Source organism: Aotus nancymaae, unplaced genomic scaffold (genome assembly GCF_030222135.1).
Source record: "Aotus nancymaae isolate 86718 unplaced genomic scaffold, 86718_ANA_hifiasm-v0.15.2.pri h1tg000019l, whole genome shotgun sequence".
Taxonomy (NCBI): Eukaryota; Metazoa; Chordata; class Mammalia; order Primates; family Aotidae; genus Aotus; species Aotus nancymaae.
This window is the reverse complement of record NW_026988431.1, coordinates 58,223,251-58,250,153: the sequence shown is the minus strand read 5'-3', so window position 1 is coordinate 58,250,153 and position 26,903 is coordinate 58,223,251. Positions and strand designations below refer to the sequence as shown.

Genomic DNA, 26,903 nt, shown 5'->3' with positions numbered 1-26,903 from the left:
CTAAATGGTCTTCCTCAAACCCTGGTTTGTTCTCCATATTGCTGCAAGAAGTATCTTTACAAGCCAACCAACAAAAACCACTGTATTACTCTTTTCCTCATTAATCTAAAAGACTAAAAACATTGTTCTTAATCATTGGCCCCCAATAATAATAGATGAAAAGTATGAGCCCTCTCCCAGTAAAATTAACTTTCTACATTCCTCAATATTCTCTGGAACTGCTTACTAGAGATTTCTAAAATTCCATCTTCAGCTTGCCTCCTCTTTTGTTATCCCCTCTTATTTGTCCCTTAAATACTCTGCACTCAGGCTCCATTAAACTTTGTATTGTTTCTCACACTTGGAATATTCTCCAAGTGCTTTTCTAAGTGAACTGTTATCTGGAATACAGTGCTGGAAAAGAGGAAGACCTTATGATATGACTATGTCTAGGATTTGAACCTGTAAGTTTGAGTTTGTAATCAACTAATGTCCCCAATTTCATTATTGGTAAAATAATGATGGTAATATTTCACAGAGTTTTCTAAAAGATCAAATGATATAATGAGTGAAAGGGCTCGGGGAACACCTTATAATAAATACATGTCACTATCTTCAATCCCAGATCAGTTATCACTTTCTCTGTGAATCCTAACTTGCCCCTCGCTCCTTCTCTCCCTAACCCAATCCCCCCACTCCAGCAAGTGGATTTCAGGTTTTCCACTCTGTGCTTGCACAGCAGCCAAAGGTGATACCTCTAAACTTGAAACATTCTTTGGCATTTATCTGTTTGTCTGTTTCTTCATCTAGACCAGCAGGTCTTAGGTCATCAGGCTGTACATTTAAATCACCTGTGAAGCTCTTTAAAAATCCATGTCCTTGGCCAATTGAATCTTGAGTTTCTGGTCTGGTATGCAGTGATGCTTTTTAAAGTTCCCCAGGTGGTTTTAATGTACTGGTGGAAACTACAGATGACAGATTGACTCCTTGAGAGCAGGATTTTATCGGTGAAGTTCCATTGCCAGTATGGAGCCTGGATGTTATGCAAGTGGTTGTAGAGTGAATGAATGAATGAATGCATGATGACCACCTATCCGGTCCTTCTGAATAAACATTTGATAAACTTCAACCAATTTGATTATGAAAATGCAGCATTCAATTTTAACATATTAATACATTTACATTTATACAATGGAAACCAATACCTAAACAGAAAAAGATATACTTTAAGCTTTCTTAAAATCTACATGTTGGTAGACAACTTCCTATTTATGCATTTATGTGCTTATTATTTTTCTTTCATTATTTTGGTTTCCAAAGTCCTATTAGCTAGGTGGTTTTAACCTGTGAATCTCTTAAATATCTTGAGCTGAAATTCGCAGTCTACTTACTATAAGATTTCTCATTTTTGAACTGCTTTATCTAATCCCTTCCCTTCCAGCATGTTTTGCTGCCTTCCTCTCAAAGTGTGCATGTAGATTTATATTTAACCTGTGCTCTTTCAGTAATCCATCAATGATTGTGTTTAGCTATAAAAATATACAGTAGTTTGGGGAAAAGAAAGCAAAGGACTAATGGCATTAAAAGCATAGCTCTAGTAATTTGTTGAAATTAACTTTTTCATAATGGCTGGTAGAGCTTTTCTGAATGTTAAATGAAAGCTGCTATATTATAAAATGTTTTCAAATAGTCAATAGTGTCAGAGCACCATGACTAGTAAAATCAGCTTTCTCATCTAAATGGCAAAGATTCGTAAGTTTATTTTCAGAATTTGATTTCAGAATGGCCTCTAGACACTAAAGCTGAATGGTGAGTAAGGAAAGCAGATTCCTATCTTCTCTGATAAAGAGGGTCATGACTTCATTACCTCATGTCTAGTGGAAAGTGAAGTGTTATCAGCTTATCAGAAAGTCCATTACAAAAATGTCTCTACCTGTTGGGGGATCTTCGTACTAGAAATACACAGGCTGAACATGTTTATTGAAATATAAATGGTTGATTCTGAGACTATATTTAATTTCTTTAAACTGTTATTTTCTCTTAGGTAATCAGCTCTGATACTGGGTCCACTGTTTCCTTCTGGATGATAGACACTGGGCAGAAAATCAAACAGTTTACTGGTTGCCATGGCAACGCAGAAATCAGCACTATGGCCCTTGATGCAAATGAGACTCGGCTTTTGACTGGCAGCACAGATGGGACTATAAAGGTGCGAACACAATGATGCTTTTCTGTTCGGATATGAGACTGAAATACTATGCCAGAAGACATGGTTGTAGATATTCTCATTTTTGCCTTTTTGGCATTGCAAGAAGAGAAATGAGACAAGATAAGAGTGAAATAACTCAAACCATTTAATAACAAAGCTGCTGGAAAAATAAACCTCTGTGGAAAAATGAATAAACAATTTTTCTGAATTATTTAGAATGAAAAAACAACTTGGCTTACTTATTTCAGAAAGCCCCCTTTTCAGTGTACTGAATACAGGTCTACTTTGGGGAATACGATGCCTGGATAATTTCATGTGCTAATGTCTCTAGTTTTCTTTTTTAAAAATTATTAAATGAGAAATCAGGACCACTGAACTTTAAAAAATATCATAGATGTAAATTTTTCAAGAAATAAACATTTAAAGGTAAACCTATTTTGTAATTCTGATTTGTTATGTGAAATTCAGATAATGAAGGATAGTAGAAAGAATAATCATAATCTTATGCATTCTAAACTAACATGATTTTATGGTTCTAAAGTTTTTTGTTGTGTAATTCTCATTCATTTTCTTAATGGTCAACTTTTCATGAAAAACTAGATACTTGCTATCTGAAGTTATGCCTACCAGTGAACCTTCTCTGCTCCCTTCAGCCCCAAGAGTAATGAGTGTGATTGGAAATGGTTTGTGCCACTTAGTTTATTCAGGAAATTACTGCTGTTGCCTCTGAGTGTTTCTCAAACCTGCCTTAAGTGGGCATTAGTCTGCCTTCCATGGTATAGCGTATGATGCACTCAGTTAAGCTGTAGAGGGTGATGGAAAGCCACCTGGTTATGGGATAAGTAGGTGGAACAGCCTAGAACTTCAAGTATTCAGGGATTACAGGCTGACAATCATTAGTATGAGGAAGGTGCTATGGTGGATTGAAAAAGGAATCTCTGGAAATCAGTGGAAGTTGGCCTAGAAGGTTAATGGAACGAGGTATTAAGTGGAGATTTGGGTTTAAGTAAAGTAATCTAGTTTACAAGAGAGCTGATAAGATGTGTGAAGGTACCAGGACAACTGTAATCCCAATAACTGAGATGAAATAAAAGAGAAATAACTGGAGCTAGAGTATTAAACAGTGGTTCAGGGAAATAGGAAAAGCCAGTATCTCACTTACCAGTCCTGGGGTGTGAAAATAAACTGAATATTGGAGTGAATGAATTAGGTTCTGTTTACCTCTATCTTGGAAAGTAACTAGGTATAGAATCTAGGGTAAGGCATACTTTGTAGATGTTGCTAAAATAGTCCTAGCTAAGGGACTTGGTAGGACCTGGGGACATTCAGATCTTTGCAGTAGCTACTTGTGGAAATTGTTTTAGGTGGACTTGGTAAGAGCCATTTTAGAGGAAAACAGTGACATGGATGAAGAGTATGTGTGCGCCTCAAGTCTCAACTGAAGCTTTGACATCTTAGAAGTTAATGGAAATGCAGTAGTATAATAACGGCTTCTGAAAGTGCATTCATCTTTATCACAAGAGCACAACAGAATTCTAAAGTCTGGCAACTTCGGTGTAAGACACATAAATCAGGGTTGAGTTGCTTTGGCCATATTCTATGAAGAAACAAATGAATAATATTTTCCAATCTAATTTATAATGTAGAATCAGAATTCAGTACCTGTGTAATCAAAGACTTAAAATTATTAACTTATCATGATTTTGAAGGGCCTATTTTTAATGGTTTTTTTTTTTTTTTTTTTTTCTTTTTTTTTTTTTTGAGACGGAGTTTCGCTCTTGGTACCCAGGCTGGAGTGCAATGGCGCGATCTCGGCTCACCGCAACCTCCGCCTCCTGGGTTCAGGCAATTCTCCTGCCTCAGCCTCCCGAGTAGCTGGGATTACAGGCACGTGCCACCGTGCCCAGCTAATTTTTGTATTTTTAGTAGAGATGGGGTTTCACCATGTTGACCAGGATGGTCTCGATCTCTTGACCTCGTGATCCACCCACCTCGGCCTCCCAAAGTGCTGGGATTACAGGCTTGAGCCACCGCGCCCGGCCTTTAATGTTTTTATAATTAATGCATGCATACAATAAAATTTTGAAATAAAATATATATAATGAAAATATATAATCCCTATTTCCAGCTCCTTCTCTGAGGCTACCACTGCTAATTGCTTTCTTGTGCATCCTTCTAGCCATAAGCACCATTTGTCTATTTTCATTCAGTCTTTTTTTTTTTTTCTGAGACAGTCTTGCTCTTTCACCAGGCTGGAGTGCAATGGTGTGATCTTGGCTCACTCCAATCTCTGCCTCCCAGGTTCAAGTGATTCTCCTGCCTCAGCCTCCAGCGTAGCTGGGATTACAGGCACACACCACCATGCCCAGTTAATTTTTGTATTTTCAGTAGAGACGAGGTTTAACCATGTTGGCCAGGATGTTCTCGATCTCCTGACCTTGTGATCTGCCCGCCTCGGCCTCCCAAAGTGCTGGGATTACAGGCGTGAGCCACCGCACCTGACCAGTCATTCTTTGTTGTTTGCTTGTTTTTAGAGACAGGGTCTCACTGTTTCCCGGGTAGGTCTCAGACTCCCAGGTTCAAGTGATCTTACTGCCTCAGCCTCCCAAGTAGCTGGGACTACAAATACGTGCCACTGTGCCTGGCCATTTGTTTCTTGATGGCAGCCTACTATACGTGCTGTTCTGCATTTGCATTTTTCTGTCTTGAATACTGACTCATATAAATGGATACAATAATAATAATGTTAGCTAATTTTTATCCCATGCTTGCTATGAACCAGGCACTATTTGAAGCACTTCACACACACGTATGTGTATATCTGTAAGGTTGGTACTCCTATCATCCTGATTTTGCAAATGAGGAAACTGAAGCCCTAAGAGTTAAGGCAACTTGCTTGAGCTTCCACGGGTGGTTGAGTTTTGGCAAAGTCTAGGAAAATGGAGATGACTCATTTTTCTTTATGGCTACATTATATGCTACTGCATAGATATTCCTTATTCTCATTGTACAATTCCTTACTAGTGAGCAATTACATTGATTCAAATCTTTTGCTTTTTAACAATGCTGCAAGAATATACCTGAAAATATGTCATTTTACACATATTAATGTATCTGTGGGATGATTTTCTAGAAGCTGAATTTTTAAGCTAAAGGGTATATGCATTTTAATTTTTTTTTTTTTTTTTGAGACAGGCTGTAGTGGGGGTGATCCTGGCTCACTGCAACCTCTGCCTCCCAGTTTCAAGTGATTCTCCTCTCTCAGCCTCCTGAGTAGCTGGGATTATAGGCATGCACCATCATGCCTGGCTGATTTTTGTAATTGTAGTGGAGACGGGGTTCACCACGTTGGCCTGGCTGGTCTCAAACTCCTGACCTCAGGTGATCCGCCTGCCTCGGCCTCCCAAACTGCTGGGATTACAGGCATGAGCCACAATGCCTGGCCTGCATTTTAATTTCGATAGCGCCAGTGTGACCTCTGTGTATGATGGGCCAACAAGGTTTTATGGTAGTGCTTAGTCTTAACTGCTACTGATCTAATGATGCTCCCTTTTAAAGTATGCCTATCGGGCTTAAGTTTTCACTCCACTGCCTGAGCAGGTAAACTAGAACTGCTGTGCCCTCTTGAGGACTGAGTCTGTCACCCATTAGCAAGAGGAGATTTTAGTCAATAGAGAATGAGAGATCTAGTAAATGACGACTGTTTCAGGGTCTGTGTCAGCTGTTTAATCCTCCAAGCATCCCTGAGGAGTAAAGTTCCTGTGTCACAGATGAGGAAGCAGAAATTTAAACAGTGAAATCAGGATTTCAACAGATTCCAAAATGGTTTTCTTCATGATTTTATATAGTCTCTCCGTTTAGAATACATATTAATGTACAGCATTTGAAGAACTATTAGAATAGATTGATCGAGTTACCAGAAGAGTCTAAAATACATAGTCATGCACTGTCTAAAACATTTGGGTTCACAACAGACTGCATATACGAAGGTGTTCCCTTAAGATCATAATACCATATTTCTACTGTATTTTTCTATGTTTAGATACACAAATGTTTACCATGGTGCAGTACAGTAACATGCTACAGTTTTGTAGCCTAGGAGCAATAGGCTATGCCATATAGTCTAGATGTGTAGTAGACTGTACCATTTAGGTTTGTGTAAGTACACTGCATGATATTGGCAGTGATAAAATCACCCAGTGATGCATTTCTCCGAAAGTATCCTGTTATTAAGTGATGCATGACTTTATATAGGAAAAAGTCACTTTCTCCTACCATCACACTGAATACAGTACATGCCTCTGGTCACCAAAATGTGTGTGGGGATTTTTCCCACACACCAATTCTGTGGTAGATTTTCCAGAAAACATGAGTTGGGTGTCCTCCAATTCAATTCTGACACCATCTACTTGGAGTCAGATCCCACAGGTTGAGGGTTCCGTCTGTTTCTTCCTTTAAATGCCAGTCACAAAAATAGGTTGTAACTTGTGCTTCTGACTGACAGGCTGTAAGTCAGCATTCTTGTGACCTCCTTGGATCTGATTAATTTGCTAGACTGGCTTACAGAACTCAGGGAAACCCTTGACGTACATGTATTCATCAATTATAAATAGTATTACAAAGGATACAGATGAACAGACAGATGGAAGAAATACATAATGCAAGGCATGTGGACACACTCTTCTACACTGGGCTCTTCACCCACCAGCAACCTCCACATATGTTCAGCTCCCATATCTTTTGTGCTTTTATGGACGCAACCCATATCTTATGTGTTTTTATAGAATCTCTTCAGCTCCCATACTTTTGTGTTTTTATGGACGCTTCATTACACAGGCATGATCGATTCCATCATTCACCACTGGAGATGAACTCAACTTTAAGCCCCTGTCTGCTCCCTGCAAGTTTTGGGGTTGGGCTGAAGTGTCCACCTTCTAACTATGCCTTGGTGTTTCTTGAGACTGACCCCTACTCTGAAGCTATGTAGGGGTCCCCAGCCTGGAGTCGTATCATTAGCATACTAAAGACTCTTATAACTAGAGAGTCTGAGGGTTTTAAAAGTGAATGTGCCAAGAAATGGGGATGAAAACCAAATAGATATTTCACAGTATTACAAGTGATACAGTGGCAAAATTCAATGAGTTGATTTTAATGATTACATATCCTAAATGAATCCTAGTTCAGACTGTAAACATGGAAGTTTATCTTCCTGTCTTCAAAGGCGGTTTTAATTTTTCTCTTAAAGATATGGGACTTCAATGGATATTGTCACCATATCCTAAGTGTTGGGCAAGATGGAGCTGTGGATATTTCACAAATCCTCATTCTTAAGAAGACAATACTGGTTACAGGCTGGGAGAGGTAGGATTATGCCTCATGGAAAACTATAGGAAGGTAAAAAGGAGAATGTTTTTATTTTAATTGAAATCTAAAAGAGCATAAAAATCTGGCTGACTCTGTGTCGCTAACTTGCTGGTAACCTAGGTGAGTGATACCCTAGTTGAAATGGACTGAATGCTTAGTGAATAAAATATTAGGAGATTGCATAACTTGAGTGATTTTGAGAATTGTTATGAGATTTTCTTCTGGCTTTGGAAATTTTTCTTTAACCATTTCAAGTGGGGATGTATTATGACTTCCTAGGTTCCAAAATTTTCCCAAATTCTATAGTCAATAAATTCTTAACATGTAAATTACATTCCTTCAACTGTAAAGGAAACTCATTACTTCTTTTCTCTGACTTATTTTCAATTGCAACACAAGAGGGAAATAGCCCCGAGTTCTGCGATAGCTCCTCCTTTCTATCAGTGCAGAAAAGGGCTTTTCAAAAGGCACTTACTCTTCTCGAGGAGCATTTCTTCCATTTCATTACAAAGAAAATTACTTCTCTTTCCTTTTTTCTTGAGAGAACTAAGGATCATAAACAGTTCTGTGGCACTATATAAGCACTAGGAACATTAAAGTGTGATAAGTTTTGAAAATATATTGTCCATTAAATCAACAGTTCACAAAATATTGCTCTAATAGGTAACCACCCAATGTTATTTACTATAGAATTATGATTTTAATGCTTTGAAGCTAGGATTAAAATCAGACTTTATAGCTAGAAAATCATCAGTATATATTTGGGGATTTTTATCAATCACAGGGAAGAGTTTTTTCTAAGGCAAATGTGCAAATACAGACCAGCAAACATAGTGCCACACACTGCCTTATTTTCGGGAGTAATTTGACAATAAGAAAGTAAGTATAGCCCCATTATTCTACTTGATATTAAGAACTAACTCAATCATCCTCATCTGTGAAGGACAAGACTTCTTCACATCTTTGAAAGGATTTATGATCCATATCAACCCACAACCACTCCACAGTCTATGATAGAATGATCTCTATAATTAGAAAACGGCAATGAATAAGTTCTTTACCACGTGTGGTGGCCAGCTGATCCAATTTAAGTTTTAAACATAACAAAAAGCAATTTTTAAAAATAATCAATTCAAGTCAAAACTTGGCAATACTATTTATTTTTAGATATCCACAGTTAGGAATTAGCACCAACTATAAGATGTTTTTGATTGCTTACAAGGAAAATTAGGAAAGATTAGATGTCGAGTCACCTATAAGTGGTTTAAAGGAACATCTATTATTCTCATCTATGTTAGTGGGTGGTCACTTTCTATAATTTGGGGAAGAAGCTTTGGGAAAACTGGAATGAGTATGAAAAATTATCACTTTTTCCATCTTCCTTCATCTTTTCCATTTTCCTCAAGGTTATCAGGACTAGGATATATTAGTTCAAATTCAAAATTGAATGAATACATTCTTAGTTATTTCGCTTTTATATTAGTGAATTTAAAAATTAGACATTCTAAGCCAGAGACTTTATGTTAAGATAGATTTTACAGAATCTAAGACAGAATTCTTTTTACCAGGAGGCACTTAACAAACGAGGTAAGAGGGCAGAAAACCGTTCAGTTGTAGTCAGAGGAGGATGGACCATTAAGCCAACTGCTTAATAGTTTAGTGATTAGAGAAGAAATAACTGGAAGATTGACAGTCATCTTATCAAACTTTAATACTTGTTTTAGCGTCTGTTAAGTTGTAGCTTTTTACTTCAGACTTTATCTAAATACAGAGATTGATTCAATAATTATGTGGAGGATGGGATGGTAATTCCATTTTTGAGAAAAGTACTTAAATATGCCATCCGATTTATTTTATTTACAGTGCTGTGTAGCATTTACCACTTTGCACACATTATCCAATTTCATCCTTGGCATCATGTTGGAAAACAGGCAATATTTTATAGATCCCTCAAATATCTGTCGTCAGCTCTTATCTCTGTAAGCTCAGTTAACCTTTGCTTGTCGTATGTGTCTGACTGCAATCCCAAATTCAGTATGTTCTCCACTGAAATAATTATCTCCTTCCCAAAACTTGCTTCTTCTATATTGAACTTCAATTAATTGCCAGAGACCCAGATATCCGCTGTGGTTCTCCGTCTTCCCACACAAAGAAGTTACTAAGTCATATCTGTTTTACACCCTGAATATTTCTTAAACCTGCTCCTATAAGTTGTACAAGTACAATAGTATTGGTATTATTCAGAGCATAATTTCTACTTGAGTGAATGCCACAGCCGTCCAACTCGTCCTTTGCCCTCCTAATGCCCACTTCTCACTTCTTAGATTCTGCTCACTTTAGCTATAATGATCTCTTTTTTCCAATGAGTTCTATGTTTTGTCCTCACTTAAAACTTTTTAAGAGTGTCTACACAATAATTCTAAGCCCCCTCTGACCTGGACCTATTCTTTCATTTTCCAGTTTCATTTTCTCCCGTTTTGTGTATATTCTAAACTCTATCAAATAGCAGCCTGTTTAGCATGTTCAAATACAAACCATACTGTTTCACACCCTTATGTCTTTATTCTCTTATCTAGAAATCCCTCTCAAACGTTTTTCATTGGGCTAACATTTATTCCTATTTGAAGACTTGTTCAGGTATCTTCTCTGCCAGGACATTTCCCTCAACTCTCAGTATAGAAGACAAAATGTCCCCATTTTGTCTTTGTGCTCTCCAGCTTCTTGCATTTTCTTTAATACGGATATTTGTGTATGTGTGCATTCCTGGAGCTTACTAGATGCTTGGTGATATTTGTTGAGTGACTTAATAAATGTTTGTTGAATAGACAGGGAAACGAAGGATTAGAGAGATTAATTACTCACAGTTGCATTCCTAGTGAGAGGCAAGCAGCCTAGATATTAGAATCTATTCTAGTCTCTCTTCACAATTAATCAGAAGTCTAAGTATTAGCAACCATTTTTTTGTTTTTACAAGGGAGGCTACCGAGGCTTGAAGAGGTTGGGGGCCTTGACAAAGGTGACAAAGTTAGTAGGCCACTGAGTTAGAATTCTGTGCCAAAGTGAATACTCTACCACTCCTGAGTGGACTGATTGCAAATGGCATCACACCATGAGACAGCAATTATGTACTTTAAAATAAATAATTGAGTTCATTTTAATTGAAGCTAATGAAACAGTACATATGAAGAAACACACAAAAATTGTGTTAGCAACTTAACAACTCAGATATTTAGCTTACTATCTTTCTTTCCTTTCCCTTCCTATATGTATTTTAAAATTGCACCTAGGTTAGAAATTACAGTAGGCTGAATGTAAAGAATCACGATTCCTGTTTCAAAGGCATCTACTTTTTTATGGATGGTAGGTCAATACATAAAAGGCAGGATACGGTAAATAGGAATGTTTGGGCCTAAGCAAAATGAACTAGAGAGCACATGTTAGCTATTTATGAAGACAGTCATTCATATCTAGAGATTTTGTCAGTAAAAAGAAGTCCCAAATTTAGCACCATACAGATGTGTTTCTCATTATTTTAAGCAAAATATACTTAGAAACTAAGTTGTGAATTGGCAGAGAGTCAATTCAAAAATACCTGGTTGAATCTCTGGCCATATTTACATTGCTCAAATTAAATGACTAGATAATCAGTTAACTTTGCATTTGTTCAAAGTAGGCGTATGTATAGTTCTAGTAAAATTAAACTCTTAAAAATTTAAGATTTTATCTTGCCTCTACAACCTATGATTTTAACATATTTAAAGGTCTCTCTAAAAAAATAAAATAAAAATAAAAAACAGAATCCAACAGACTTATCTTTTATCATGTTGGTTTCTATCTCCAGAGTGCTTTCATCTTGCAAATCCTACCCATCTTTTATGGTACAGTTCAAATATCAGTACTCAACTCAGCCTTCTTTGACTTCTACTCTGGCCTTGCATGGCAGTTGATCAGTACTGCCTTAGAACTTCCCACATTTTACATTGAATTTTAGTCATTTTGTGCTTATGGCTCTGTACCCTGCATCACAATGAAAGTGACTTCCACATGGCAAATTCTTACAGAATAAATGAAAAAGCCCAGAGTAGAATAATTAATCTAGTAGCCAGATGAAGAATGTGCCAGAGATGGGTAGACTAGAAGCAGTAAAATTGGTCAGTAGGCTGTTATGATCATTCAACCATGAGATGGTTAGCACTGAACTAGCAAGCTGTCATTAGAAATAGTAAGAAATGAACATGTAACATATTGCATAGATACAATCGAAATATTTGATTTGACTGAGGAAGAGAAAGACACCCAAAGAGGCTGGAATGTTGGTCTATTAACCATATTTGGGAATTGCAGACAGAGGGCTGGTATGGAGGGAAGATGTCAAATTTGGATTTTTGACACGTTGCAATCTTTTGCTGATGGAAGCATTATATGGAACTGTCAACTGGCAAGTGCAAACTTTCTGGCAAAGATTATGAATGAAGAGAGTTTAAGAGCTATTTGTATGGAAATGATGTTGGAACTCATGGTGATATACGAGATCTCTAAGCCAGTTTGAGTGGTTAGAGAGAAGTGAAGGAATGACGAAGAACGTTCCATTGTGTTACATACACATTTAAAAGGGTGAGAGAAAGAAGGGAATAGAAAAATGAAGAACAGAGAAAGATTAGGAGGGAGAAAGAATCAGGACATACTAAAAACTCTGAGGCTGAGAAGTAACACTGGTAGGACAAGTAGACCTTTAGAGCGGTGGGAATAGGAGATTTCAGGAAGGCGAAGAGAGAATGATGGTGAAAGACACTACAGCTATGGTTGCAAATGTTCACTTGAGATGTAGATGGCTCTAGAAGGAAAAAAAGGCTTATCATAGGCTGAGAGCCAGAGCGCAGACCATCAAGTGGAAACAGGGTGGTATTAATGTCCCAGCAGTGGAATCTTTACCCTTCTCCCTTCCCCACCAGGCACAAGGCATTTCATTCTTTGCCCATCCTGGCCTGTCCTCAGATTTATCAGCAGTTCTCCAAGATATTGACCTCTCTAATACTGTTCTTTCTGTTCGAAATGCATCTGTCCTATGTCCCACTTCTTTGGAGTGGCATTTTCCAAGTGTGTTCCACAAATTATAGTTCTTCAAGATGCCGTAGACTCCAAGAGAATACATTTTGTGACCAGGTAAGTCTGGAAAATGCCACAAGAAGTGTTACCATGCTAAATGTCCTGAGAAAATTTGATGGAAAAAAATATTTTAAGTACAAAACATTATTTGTTCAGAGACCTATGCCCTCTTTTAATTGTTATTGCTATAGAACTCAGTGATTTCATAATACCCATGTGAGGAAACTCTCCTTTAGGGTCGTGGTGATGGATAATTAATTTGATAAATGGCTACATGGTTTGTTAATGACTATGAAAGGATAATTAACCTATTGTCAAAATTTATAATTTACCAGATAATTTAATGAGGTAATAAAAAATGTTCAGTGTGGGAAACAGTATTGTGGATGTCAAGTGGGGATAAATTTTGGGCAGCACAGTTTTTTAGAAGTCTCGAGTCACACCATTCAAGTAGATAGTGGCTACTCACTATCTACATCAATTTTAGATCCACAGCTACATTCGATATCCTTTTTGCTAGGGCTATTACTGTGTTTCGAACCCAAAACTTCCATCAATTTTTCATCCAGCCTGAAGAATGGAAAGGAGGTGTGCGGCACCACGATGACATCTTGTGTGCTGCGTTTTTACCCCCGCAAACTCTTGTTACAGGTAAATTGAACTTTCACTTAACAATCATTGGTAAAGTTTGGTTTGTTGTGGTTTTTGCCTCACTCAAAAAAAAAAAAAAAAAAGAAAAAGAAACAAACTTCTCAATTGCTATATATATGTGTATTTTGAGACAGGGTCTCACTCTGTCACCCAGGCTAGAGTGCAGTGGCCAGGTCTCAGCTCACTGCAACTTCTGCCTCCCAGGCTCAAGTGATTCTCCCACTTCAGCCTCCTGAGTAGCTGGGACCATAGGAGTGCCTATCATGCCTGGCTAATTTTTTGTATTTTTATTAGAGATGAGGTTTTGCCATGTTGTCCAGGCTGGTCTCAAACTTCTAAGCTCAAGCAATTCACCTGCCTCCACCTCCCAAAGTGCTGGGATTACGGTGTGAGCCACCGTGCCTGGCCATATATTTCTTTTTCAACTTATGTATAATTATCTGTCAATCATATTTGTGGGGCACATGTTTCAATACATGTATAAATTGCACAATGATCAAATCATGGTAATTAGCACATTAATAAACTTATACATATCTTAGTGATGAGAACATTAAAAAATCTTTTTCTAGCTATTTTGAAGTATACAATACATTGTTGACACTAGTCATCCTGCTGTGCAATAGAACACCAGAACTTACTCCTGTCTAACTGTAGCTTTTTACCTGTTGACCAATCTCTCACCCTCACCCCTCCCATCTCCCGTCTCCTGTCTCCCCTCCCCATCCTCTGGTACTCACTATTCTACTCTTTTATGAGAATAACTTTTTAGATTCCACAATTAGGTGAGATCATGTGATATTTGTATGTGCTTGGCTTACTTCACACCTAACAATTTCCTCTGGGTTCATTTGTGTTGCTGTAAATGACAAGATTTTATTCTTTTTATGGCTGAATAGTATTCCATTGTGTATATATACCACAGTTTCTTTATTCTTTTATTCATTGATGGACATTTAGGTTGATTTTCTATCTTGGCTATTGTGAATAATGCTGCAGTAAACAAAGATGCAGATCTCTCTTCAACATGCCGATTTCATTTCCATACCCAGTAGTGGTATTTCTGGATCATATGGTAGTTCTATTTTCAATTCCTCCATGAAGGCTGTACTAATTTACATTCCCACCAGCCATATGTAAGTGTTCCCTCTGTTCCATATCTTCGCCAATACTTTAATCTTTTGATTTTCTGATAGGAGCCATTCTGACTGGAGTGAAGTGATGTCTCACGCAGGTTGATTTGATTTGTATTTCCCCGATAATCAGTTGGACATTTTTTCAAATGTCTGTTGGCCATTTGTATGTCTTCTTTTGAGAAATGTTTATTCAGGTCTTTTGTCCATTTTAAAATCAGGTTTTCTTTGTTGCCGAGTTGTTTGATTTTCTTATATATTTTGGATATTAGCCCCTTATACTATCAGATGTATAGTTTGCAACTATCTTCTCCCATTTTGTAGGTGGTCTCTTTGCTCTGTTGATAGTTTGCTTTGAACATGAATAGATTTTTGAAGAAGCAATGCTTGCTCTTCTTAGTCCTTATTTCTAGGGAAACATATTGGTAGTTCTGATTATCAGCTCCCATGCCTGGCTGGCTGACTTCCCGTCACAGTTCCACCAGTTGCCACAACATGATAATGAGCAAGTTATTTAAACTCTAAATCATAGTTTTGTCTGGCTGATAATCTGTACCATAAACCAAAACAGATATATTATCTGTGCAAGGGTTTAACATGGTACTCAGCACACAATAAGCTCATCCATAAAAATATTAGCTTTGATTTGTATTGTCCATCATTTTCCAGGAGAGCATTAGGGCTGTCGGGTACGAATCACACATTGGTGGCACTTAGATATTTCATAATGTGAACAAAGTAACTATTTGGCATAATTTAGCCGAGATAATGTTGACAAAAGTCTGTACTCACAAAATGTCTACAAATCCAAGCTCTTAAAATGATTCATAGGCATGCTTTGATGCGGCATATTAAAGAGAATGGAAAATTGTTGTATCATTTCTGGCCAAAGAATGCAATGTATAGAGACAGATTGCACCATGAAATTTTCAAGTCCATATTTTGACAGCTGAATTTTTTTATAGAACCAAAAATGTCATCAATTAAGCGGAATGAAAACTTACAGAAAAAGATCCAGGATATCTATGAAGTGTTACAATATGAGGTTTACTGATCTATCTACATTTGAAGTTCCCGTTTTCAGTACTAACCAAATTACTTTCTAGTAAGGCCAACTCTGTAGGTAAATTAGCTTTACAGCTACTGGAAGGCCACTCCTGCAGGGAAGATCACATCCTGAAATGTGATGGACACTGCAGTATAAAACGGCATGGTTATTGTAAAAATATTAGTAAATACCATTGTATTGGTGGGTAGACAATCTCTTCACTCATTCTCATCCCATCAATCTTATATGGAAATGTTTGGTCAATCATTGCTAGTAAAGCATAGGAGAAGACAGATATGTCTATGGACAGCTGAACTCCATTCCCTTGGTGCAATCTGTAAGTTGCACAGATTGCTCTTTCTAGGACAATACAAAGTTTAGTGTGTATCTCTCTCCTCTCCCCTAATCCCAAAAGTCACCATTTGTACATCCTACCCAAACTTTTCTTCTGCTGTTCTTGCCACAGACACTCTGAACAGTGGGTAGGTGTCCTAACCAAGCCACTGAAAACAATGGTCTGGATATGGCTGGATTGTTCCTCCACAGGACATGGTTGCTTAGACTTTCTCCCCCTAGTTGGGCTTTTCTCTGTTTTGTGTGAAGAACAGTACTGAAAAGCTTTCTGTAGGAAAAACTTTAGGATTGGAGAAAGCAATATTCAATAAAGAATATAGGAGAGAAGGAATGAAAAGAAGACACACACCCACCCACCCACATACATACACAAGAAGGAGCGTGGGAAACAGAAAACAGAGGACTTAATTTACCTACTCTTAACCAATAACAAATATGATAATTAACACTTTTTCAGTACTTACAATATGCTCAGTACTATTGTAAGTACTTTCATTTTTTACAATAACGCTATGAGGTAAATATTATTAACTTTTTTATAGATGAGAAAATCATGGCATCAAGTAGTTAAATAACATGCTCAAGGTTACACAGTAAGTGGCAGAACCAAGACTCAAGCTCCAGTTTCACTGCAAAGCATCTTTTCTGAATGCTTTATTACTGTAAAATAAAAGGAAACAGCAGTAATTTCTACACACCTATGCTCAGGTCATACTGTGGAGATTGTAAGCTCTAGAGTTAACACAAATACCAATTATTCTTCTTGTTTCTAAAAATAGAGTGCCCACTATGTGCGATATTCTGTGTAAGATATATTGCTAATAACTTCTAATTGCTGTTGCTTGTATTTTCTATCGTAACCTCCTGGCAATTTATATTTTCCATCCTGTCTTGTGTAGGGAGTTATGATGGAGAAATTGTTCTATGGAACAATAGCACAGAGAATGCTCATCACGTTCTTCACCCCGATTACCAGAGGTTGCTAAAATCAGAATTAGGTAAGTGAGAGTTTGAAACTAAAATAATGTGGCTAGTCAACTCATAGTAGGCCTGGTTGTTCATGCATGTGCCTGATGCAACTTGCTCCTAAATTATAGATGATTGGCTATAAGCACGAAGGATTAGGGAGATCATTGTCTTGTCAAAGTGACTAAAGAGAACCTTGAGATTTACCTGGCTTAGCAAATTCTGCATGGCATGCCATTTCTTCTCTTTACGTTACCATCGGCATTTCTGAATTACTGAGAGCAGGGAGCAAGACTCTCATTTTTATTTAGTTTAGTTTTTTCCAATAAACCTTACCAAATTACTTAAGAGTGAACTTGGGTACCCTTTGGTAAGAAAATGGGAATTCATGTTCACTAGATAGGCTGTTCCAACTCAATCTAGAGTTTGTAATAAATATTATGCCACCTGGAAGTCTTAAATTATTTCTTGCTTTAGAAACCCATGAGGAGCATTAGATGGGAGTATATTGTATTTTATGGGAGTTTAGCAGAGCACATGAATATTTTATACTTAAGTAAAATGTCTTGACAATTGCCTTTCACATTTTTTCAGTTTCCTTAGATACTAAAGGTTTTTCTTCAGACTAATTTGTTTTGGTAATGAATATGTCATTCCTCATGGCCCAGTGAGGTTCTGTTGTCTCAGCTGAATAAATTCATAGAGGCTGAATTGAACTTTAGAAATGAACTGGTCATCAGATACAGGGTTTTTTTGGTGAAAAGCTGAGAACCAATTTTATTAAGTGTAGGAAGACAAACTTAAGAGATATAGGGGATACTTGGCTGCAAACACAAAGCGCTGACCTGCTTTACGTACACAGAGCTAATCATTTTAGGATTCATTTGAACTTGCCATGAAGAGGTTGGAATTCTGCCTCTTTCTCTACACTGGGTCTTAGGATACACAGAGAGATAAGGAGGAAAAGTGAATAAATATCAAGTTTCTAAAAGACATTAAAAGCATTGCAATAGATTTCTTATTTTGAAATCTTGAAAACACGTCTGTATAGATTTTTCATAACTATGTGCAGACTGTTCATAGATTCTGAGATGAATGTCCCCAGTTTTCACTAGTGGGGCCTGGAGATGATGATATTAGATAATTGAGGTATGCTTAGAAATGTTTTCTCCAGAGTAACTCACTAACAAATAGTATTGTTAAAAAGGCTCACTTAATTAAACATAGTCATTAGAGCTCATGTTCATTATATTTCCAAGAATAATTTGGATTAATAAGTTGAAAATACCATATCGGAATCACATTTGTATTGGAGGATCACTAAGATGTTAGAATTGACTCCAATATCAAGTTCTTGCTTAATTCATATCAAGTGAAAACACAGCAAGTGAGTATGGAATATAAAAAAAGTCAAACAATTCTTCAAAGTTGAGGTTAAGAAATAGCAGAAGGCTTGATGGATGTTGACTGGAAATCTGTTGTGAGACTTGGTGGAGTCCTTGGAGATAGTGATAGATTCAGGCCTGTTTCCTAGGCACTGGTTTGAAAAGCATATTTCTCTTCATTCATATACCCTGCTTTGTCTCCATCACAGATACAAAACCTTGAAAACTTCTCACTCCCGGGAGTAGCCACTCCACCCACCCCGTGGCAGACCACTCTGCCATGGGAGTCCGCAACTTTGAGATTGACACTGAGGGCAAAAATGCTGTTTTGAGGCTTTGCTTCCTTAAAGCAAGAAAAAACACTGCAGTGACAGGTAAAATAGATTTTACATGCAGTTGGAAAGGGAGAAATAAAATTCAATCTATTTCTACTAGATCTTGTACAATTTGACTGCATGTAGCTAACCAATCAGTACTGTATCATGTAAGGTCACAGACAATGGCAAGGAAGCTGGAGTTGAGGAGGATGGGTCCAAGAGCAGGAGCCAGACTACAGCCCACTAATTTATCTAGTGTTGTATACGTCAAGATCAGGATAAGAAAAAATCTGACAAATTATTGGATATAGGAAACAATCAGAATTATTGTTCCAGCCATGGCATAAAGAGGTTTTCGTAGAGTAGGGACACAGCAAGATGTATGCCAAAGTCAAAGCTTAATTCCACGTACAGCAGAAAAGTTGTGTCTGAGACTGAGTATATGAGCACCTGATCAAAATAGGCTGGAAGAGAATAATGGGAAGCATGGAGGTTAAGAACAGTAACAGAATTTGAAGGAATTGCTAATCCCAGGACAAGAGCTGCCTGCTGTCTTCTGTTCTTGTCCTTTTTGTTTTAAGTATTGGTTATGTCTTCTGCTCAGATGTATACTAACATTGATGCTATTTTATGACTTACTGTAGTTATTTGATGTTATATAAATGAAATAGCCATTCGCTTAATTTTTTCCCTGTTGTCAGTGGCAATATTATTAGCATGGTGTTGATGCAACCTGCATCTTTCCAAAGTGAAAATCTTCTTTGGAGAATACATATCTTTTGACCTTTCATCTAAAATAAGAATCGTATCTTAAAGGTATTTTTTTCTTAAACATTAGGAATCTAGACATGTATGTATTATGTGTTTTAAAAATAAACGTATCTAAATTATGTTTGTTTCCCATAGTTAATTTACTGACGAAAAATCTAATTTTCATGTAAAATTTTTCATCAAGAATCAATAAAGGTATAGTTTAAAAACATTCTGGGATGTTTAGAATAAGCTTTGAGACAGATTCTAAAACTTTCCATTTTCTAGAACTTGCTTATACTTACAATATGAATTATTTTCCTGAAATTACTCATTTCCTCAATACTAATGTTTATTAATGTTCAGTATTCAGACTGTTTTCACTGTAGCAGCTACACATTGTTATTTCTACCTTAAATAAGTATGATTGTTAATTGGCAGTACATTTGTAACCAAATTGGAAGTCATCTACTGATTTATCAAATAGGAATTTTGCCACAGAAGATAACTTAGGTAAGGTGCTTCAACGAAGCATATAAAAATGGAAAATGAGAAGATTAGTTCTAGGCTTATTCACCAAAATAAGGTTTTATATGCCGGGCATGGTGGCTCACACCAGTAATACCAGCATTTTGAGAGGCCAAAGTGGGCAGACCACGAGGTCAGGAGAACTAGATCATCCTGGCCAATATGGTGAAACCCATATATACTAAAATACAAAATAATTAGCCAGGCATGGTGGTGTGCACCTGTAGTCCCAGCTACTTGGGAGGCTGAGGCAGGGGAATCACTTGAACTGGGAGCAGAGGTTGCAGTGAGCCAAGGTCACGCCACTGCACTTCAGCCCAGCGACAGAGCAAGAATCTGTCTTTTAAAAAAAGTTTTAAGGATTTACAATGAATTACTTTGATGAAAAAGTTTAAAGAAAGCTCACAAATAGAATTCTAAGTGTGCTGCTAAATGGAGAAATCAATAGCTGTGCTACCACTATGTATATAAAATATTCCATCCAAATCTGTACACGAGAACTTTTTACTTCGTTGTCTATGTCCAATGGGTTATTAGGAAGATGAATTTTATGAGATCATAATGTTGGAATATTTCATGTTTATCTGAAGAAACTAATTATATCTAACTTTTAAAACCCCCCAAACATCAGAATAATGAAGAAAAGGGAGCTAAATATAATGAAACGTCTCAATATCCTATCTCATTTAATACTCAAAGCAGTGAGGTTATCATGGGGTTACGATTTTATATTTGAGAAAATTAAAGTGGTGCTGGGAATTGATCTCAGGGCTACTCACCTCTTCAACATAATTCATGCTTTCCACAGGGAAAGCCATCAGAGAAGTTATTTCTGGTATTCATTGTTCAGTTTTCTAGTTAGATTTTTCCTTACATGTTAGGAGGAGCTAACCTGGTATCATGTGGAGGATCTGGTTATGTCAGATTTTGGGATATACATAAGAAGCAACTTCTGGCTGAATTTTTGGCTCATAGTGGAGTTGGATCGATTAGTATGTCTACTGATAAGATGAACCGATACCTTGCCACAGGAGATCTTGATGGATGGTTGAAAATCTGGAATATAGAGGTAAACTGAAAAGTTATCACATCACCTTTATGATTTTTGATGGTATTTGTTGCAGGTAACTGTGAATTAGGTCTTGTCTGTTTCCTAAATGTTTAGTCTAAGCATTTTAAAGAAAACATTTACAAGTTTCATGAAGAGACTTCTTTTAAGTAATTGATGAGGAAAATATTTTTCTCAATATTGACAACCTTCTGTTAAATCAGTCATCCAGTTTAGAAATGTAGTATTGTCATAGTAAGGCATTGGAGCATCATTTGAGATGTAAATGATTAGTATATACCTTAATTTTTCTGTATTAAGTTTTTTTTGAGACAGGATCTCCCTCTGTCACCTAGGCTAGACTGCAGTGGCATGATTATAGCTCTCTGCAACCTCAAACTCCTGGTTCAAGCCATCCTCCCACCTCAGCCTCCTGAGCAGCTAGGACCACAGGTATGTTCCACTATGCCCAGCTAATTATTTTATTTTTGTAGAGACATAGTGTCACTATTTTGCCTAGGGTGAGGCTACACTTTATTTGCAATGAGATTGTAAATGTATTTTAAATAGTAGAGAACTATTCCTTCATCTGACATTATTGTTACCCTGAGTTAGTTTGGGTTTTTTTTTTTTTTTAAATCACTGATTACCTGCTAAATTTTCTAATATTTAAAAGTTGTATATGTGACCACCTACATGTGGTAAAGTTCATCTTTATCCAATAACTGACTTGACTATATTTTTCTTTCCTTCTTTCCTCACTACTTCCTTTCTACTTCCCAAGTAGATAAAAAAAAAAAAAGGTTTCTAACTTAACTAATTTTTCTAGCCTCTTTTATCATGAACTTTCCTTTTGCATTTGGATCACAGGGCTATTGTTCCCAAGTTTTAAAATCTGCCTTTTTAAAAAGTGTGTTATGTCATTGTAATAATTTCGTATTTGGATATTTTAGAGGTTTGCTATTTTTTTTTTTTTCATTTAGGAGTACTGTCTTAAGTAAAAACAAAATCACCAAGGCCCCAACTCTGATAAGATCATTCCAACCTCACGAGGACCGGATAAGTTCCTTAGAGATATGTGGGCTGGGTGGTCAGTCACCGATTATCATGTCCTCCTCTGCAGACTGCAGCGTTTGCGTGACTGGTGTCTGCAATGCTCCTGTTTGGATCTTTGGCCAGGTAGAAATATTGCTTTATTATTCTGGTATTTACTTGACATTTAGTATTAACTTGGGCTGTTTTCTATTTGAATCTCATCAGCTGTTCATCGTTCATTAGTCATGAAAGAACTGACAACATTCCCGAAGCAGTAGCTCCAGGCAACTCTTGTCCCGTTTTCCACCAGGCCAGTTTCATCAAGCAGAAGACACCAGAGACATGGAAAGATGGGGGCTCTGTGCAGCTCAAAATATTCCAGCGTTTCTGAAAAAATTTTCTAAATAAATTCCTTCAATTTCAAAATTTAGTAAAAATGTAATGTGGATGAAATGAGCATGTTATTAAGAAGAGAGGTGACTGACTGTTAACTAAGAATGTAATAATCAAATGTAGAAAATTTTAGAAAAATCATCCTATTCATTATCTGGTTTACTGCTACCAAATAATTAACATTTACTAAGTTTTTCTTGTGTACCTGGGGCACTGGTCTAAAATTTTTCCAAGAACCAACTCATTTAAATCTTCATAATTGCTCAACCCAGGAGGGAGGAGCTCTCGCAATTCTCATTTTACAGATGAGGAAACAGAGGCACAGAGAGTTTGAATAATTTGCCTGAGTTCACAGAACTCAGGGTGGTAGAGTTTGGCTTTTAACTCAAGTTGGGTCACTTTGGGGCTGATATTTTTAACTCCTTTCTCTCATCAAAGTTAGATCTGACTTGCTCCTGCCTATGAAATGAAATGGAAGTTGGGGGGCATAGGAAAAAAGAAATATTTAGTCTCATATTTTCTATTCTCTTCCCGTTGCTTTCGTGGGAACTCTTCTTCCATTTGTGCTTTTGGAGACAATGTTTGATTGGTTTCAACTAGTACTGTTCAAAACTGGTACAAGTTTAAGGTGAAGCCTCAAGTTTTGTTTGGCCAGCTGATTTAATGCTATTTAGGAGTGGGTGGCAATCTTATGCGAGGAGAGTAGGCAATTCATTTAGTGCTGGAAGACGAGGTTTGTTGTTGCTCTGTTTGTAAAGCCAATTTGATGAGGCCAACCTGTGTGGAAAGAGTTCCAAGCACCCCTTTACGATGTAGAGGGTGTTGGTAAGTCAGAAAATTATCTGGGAGGTGGACCCATGTTGGCTGGAAAATGAGAGTCTCAATGTAACACTCAGGAGCTGTATCAATCTCTTATTTTGTAAATAAGCCAAGCACTAGACTTTTCTCAGTCAGGAAAAACGGTGGCTAAGAGGGAACTCATATGGGTATGTGGTGAATGAGATAGGGAGGGACATTGCTGACAGTCTGGGCAGGAAAGAAGCTAGAAGCCTACTTCTGGTCATTGAAGAAGCCAATGCGTTGCTGACGCAGGCTGTGGCAAGATGAGATGAGGTTTTGAACAGGTAAAGCAGCAAAATGTCATCAACTGGGTGACCTAAGAAGTTCCTTAGACTTCTGGGGTTGAAACAAGAAATAAGACCATTCTAGGTGTAGGTGACATAAAGTGTACCCACCAAGCATAATCTGTAGCTAAATTTTAATTAAGAAATGTGTGCTTGTAAAAATACATTTTACTGGTATTTTAATTGTTGTTTCTGTGAAGTCTTGCTTTTGTGAAGGACTTCACTCAAAAAGCCTGCATGAGATTAGTATTTTTTTCCCCTTCTGCTCAAGACAGGAGAAGAGTCATCAGAGCTGGGCCAGTTTTACAAATTGAAGGCTAGCAAAGCTGGGGAAAACAGGGTTTTCTACTTCCTTCTGTTTGCACTACTTTTTAAAAGGATTCACTTTTCTCAAGCTGTCTTGGATATATAGGCTCCCTTAGTCCCAAGAGTTACAGGAAAGAGGGTGGGGAAGTGGAAGCTGAAAGGAGGGGAAGGGAAGAGGAAAAGAGGAAAGAAGGGAGAGGGTAAATTCACGGGAACTGAAAAATAGCAACAGTGAGTGTCCTGCTCATGGCGTGTAAGAAGGGACACCCTTTTTACAGAAAGTCATGGAAGGCAAGTGGAAATACATGGACGAGAAGAGAAAGTCCAATTAGTAAACATAACTAGGATCAAAAAATTCGATTTGTACAACATAGTGACTTGCCCTACATTTGAATCCTGCATTTATTTTTCAGCTGAATTAACACTGAATTAGTAATTATAAAAGGGAGAAACTAATGTATTTTATTGAGTTTTTCAATTGCATGCAGTCTGAAAAAGGTATTTAAAATTTAGTGCTATATTCATATATTTCATGAAAAATTTTTTTTAAATAAAACTTTAGATCACTTTTATAACATAGCTATTAATCTTAGGCTTATTTTCAGGTTAGATTTTTAAAAGTAAGTTGTGGAGTATATCTATTTCTAGAGTTGGAGAAATAGAATTGAAGAGGATTTATTCATGCATGCACGTTTATCCCATGTAGCTGTCAGGTGACTGTGGGATAAGAAATTCAGGTGATGCTTGAAATTCTTCAGTGCCCCTCTTGGTGCACTAACTACGGTTGTGCTAGGCAGAGTTTGTGAACTGGCAACTCTTCTCATCTGATCTTATTTGACGTCCAGTGACTTTGGTTGTGCTTCTTTATTCAGTGATTAAAGTTTGACTTAGTTGGCTACATTTAAACAGTAATAGATTTCATGTTAAGCATCAAGTTTTTCACTTCTCAGAGAAATGAAGCAACAGAGAGGAAGTCAAATTGTCTGTTTGCAGATGACGTGACTGTATATTTAGAAAACCCCATCGTCTCAGCCCCAAATCTCCTTAAGCTGATAAACAACTTCAGCAAAGTCTTAGGATACAAAATCAACGTGCAAAAACCACAAACATTCTTTACACCAATAATAGACAAGCAGAGAGCCAAATCATGAGTTAACTCCCATTCACAATTGCTACAAACAAAACAAAAACAGCCTGAGAATACAACTTACAAGGGATATGAAGGACCTCTTCAAGGAGAACTACAAATCATTATCAAGGGAATCGGAGGACACAAACAAATGGAAACATATCCCATCCCGGATAGAAGAATCAATATCATGAAAATGGCCATACTGCCCAAAGTAGTGTACAGATTCAATGCTATTCCCAACAAGCTACCATTGACTTTCTTCACAGAACTAGAAAAAAACTACTTCAGATTTCATATGGAAGAACAATGAAAAGCCTGTATAGCCAAGACAATTCTAAGCAAAAGGAACAAAGCTATTTAATAAATGGTGCTGGGAAAACTGGCTAGCCATATGCAGAAAACAGAAACTGGACCCCTTTCTTACACATTATACAAAAGTTAACTCAAAATAGAGTAAAGACTTGAATGTAAAATCTAAAATTATAAAAACCCTAGAAGAAAGCCTGGGCAAAACCATGCAGGGCATAGGCATGGGCAAAGACTTCATGACTGAAACACCAAAGCAATTGCAACAAAAGCCAAAATTGACAAATGGAATCTAATTAAACTAACGAGTTTCTGCTCAGCAAAAGAAACTATCATCAGAGTGAACAGGCAACCTACAGAATGGGAGAAAATTTTTTCAATCCATCTGACAAGTCTAATATCCAGAATCAACAAGGAACTTAAGCAAATTTAAAGAAAATAAAAAACAACCTTCTCAAAGTGAGTGAAGGATATGAACACAGTTCTCAAAAGACGACATTTATGTGGCCAACAAACATGAAAAAAAGCTGATCACCACTGGTTATTAGAGAAATGGAAATCAAAACAATGATGAGATACCATTTCATGCCAGTTAGAATGGCGATCATTAAGAGTCTGGAAACAACAGATGCTGGAGAGGATGTGGAGAAATAGGAACGCTTTTACACCGTTGGTGGGAGTGTAAATTAGTTCAACCATTGTGAAAGACAGTGTGGTGATTCCTCAAGGATCTAGAACCAGAAATACCATTTGACTCAGCAATCCCATTACTGGTATATAGCTAAAGGATTATAAATCATTCTACTATAAAGACACATGCACATGTATGTTTATTACAGCACTATTTACAATAGCAAGGACTTGGAGCCAACCCAAATGCCCATCAGTGTTAGACTGGATGAAGAAAATGTGGCACATACACACCACAGAATAGCATGCAGCCATAAAAAAGAATGAATTCATGTCCTTTGCAGGCAAATGAAGCTGGAAACCATCATCTTCAGCAAACTAACACAGAAACAGAAAACCAAATACCACATGCTCTCACTGATAAGTGGAAGTCGAACAATGAGAACACATGGACACAGGAAGGGGAACATCACACACCGGGGCCTGTCAAGGGAGGGGGAGAAAGGGGAGGGAGAACAATAGGACAAATACCTAATGTATGCAGAGCTTAAAACCTAGATGAGTTGATAGGTGCAGCAAACCACCATGGCACATGTATACCTATGTAACAAACCTGCATGTTCAGCACATGTATCCCAGAACTTAAAGTGGGGGGGGAGAAAACCATGTCATTCCTTAGGAGTAACCATGGCCTCTGTGTAAAATGGGTTCTTTAATTCAGTGTATTCCCCATTTTCTTTATTGCATTAAATATTGAGGGTGAGTTTTATTTACTATTTATTACCCATTTATTTTCTTGTATTAGGCTCTATATTCATTCATTGATATTATTTGACTGGCAGTGTAGGCATTTTATTCTGCCAACATATGGCAAGGCTGATCAATTTGCAGACCAGCCAATTATCTGCAGGACGCGTATAGCTCCCCTCATCTCACAGTCTGCATTCTCTGGAACCTTCTCTATGCATGAAGTGAATTGATATGAGAAAATCAGTTCTGTATTTAAAACATAAAATAGATTGTCAGTGGGGAAACTTTTGCTAGATGAATGCGTTTTAAGAAGTGTAGCCAAAATCTGAAAACTTATGTAACGTTTTTTAGAAAATGATATTTAATAACTGAACTGGGTTTTGAAAACA

General features: G+C 37.2%; 1 protein-coding gene across 1 annotated transcript in view; it reads left to right on the top strand.

The window, feature by feature from the left end:
• Nucleotides 1–26,903, top strand: part of WDR49 (WD repeat domain 49) — a 139,180-nt gene that overhangs the window by 79,063 nt on the left and 33,214 nt on the right. The window contains 8 exon segments of the mRNA XM_064378521.1: nt 2,024–2,188; nt 7,434–7,549; nt 13,179–13,309; nt 16,744–16,842; nt 18,405–18,569; nt 20,672–20,859; nt 21,822–21,832; nt 21,834–22,017. Of these exon segments, the coding sequence (XP_064234591.1) occupies nt 2,024–2,188; nt 7,434–7,549; nt 13,179–13,309; nt 16,744–16,842; nt 18,405–18,569; nt 20,672–20,859; nt 21,822–21,832; nt 21,834–22,017 (1,059 nt within the window).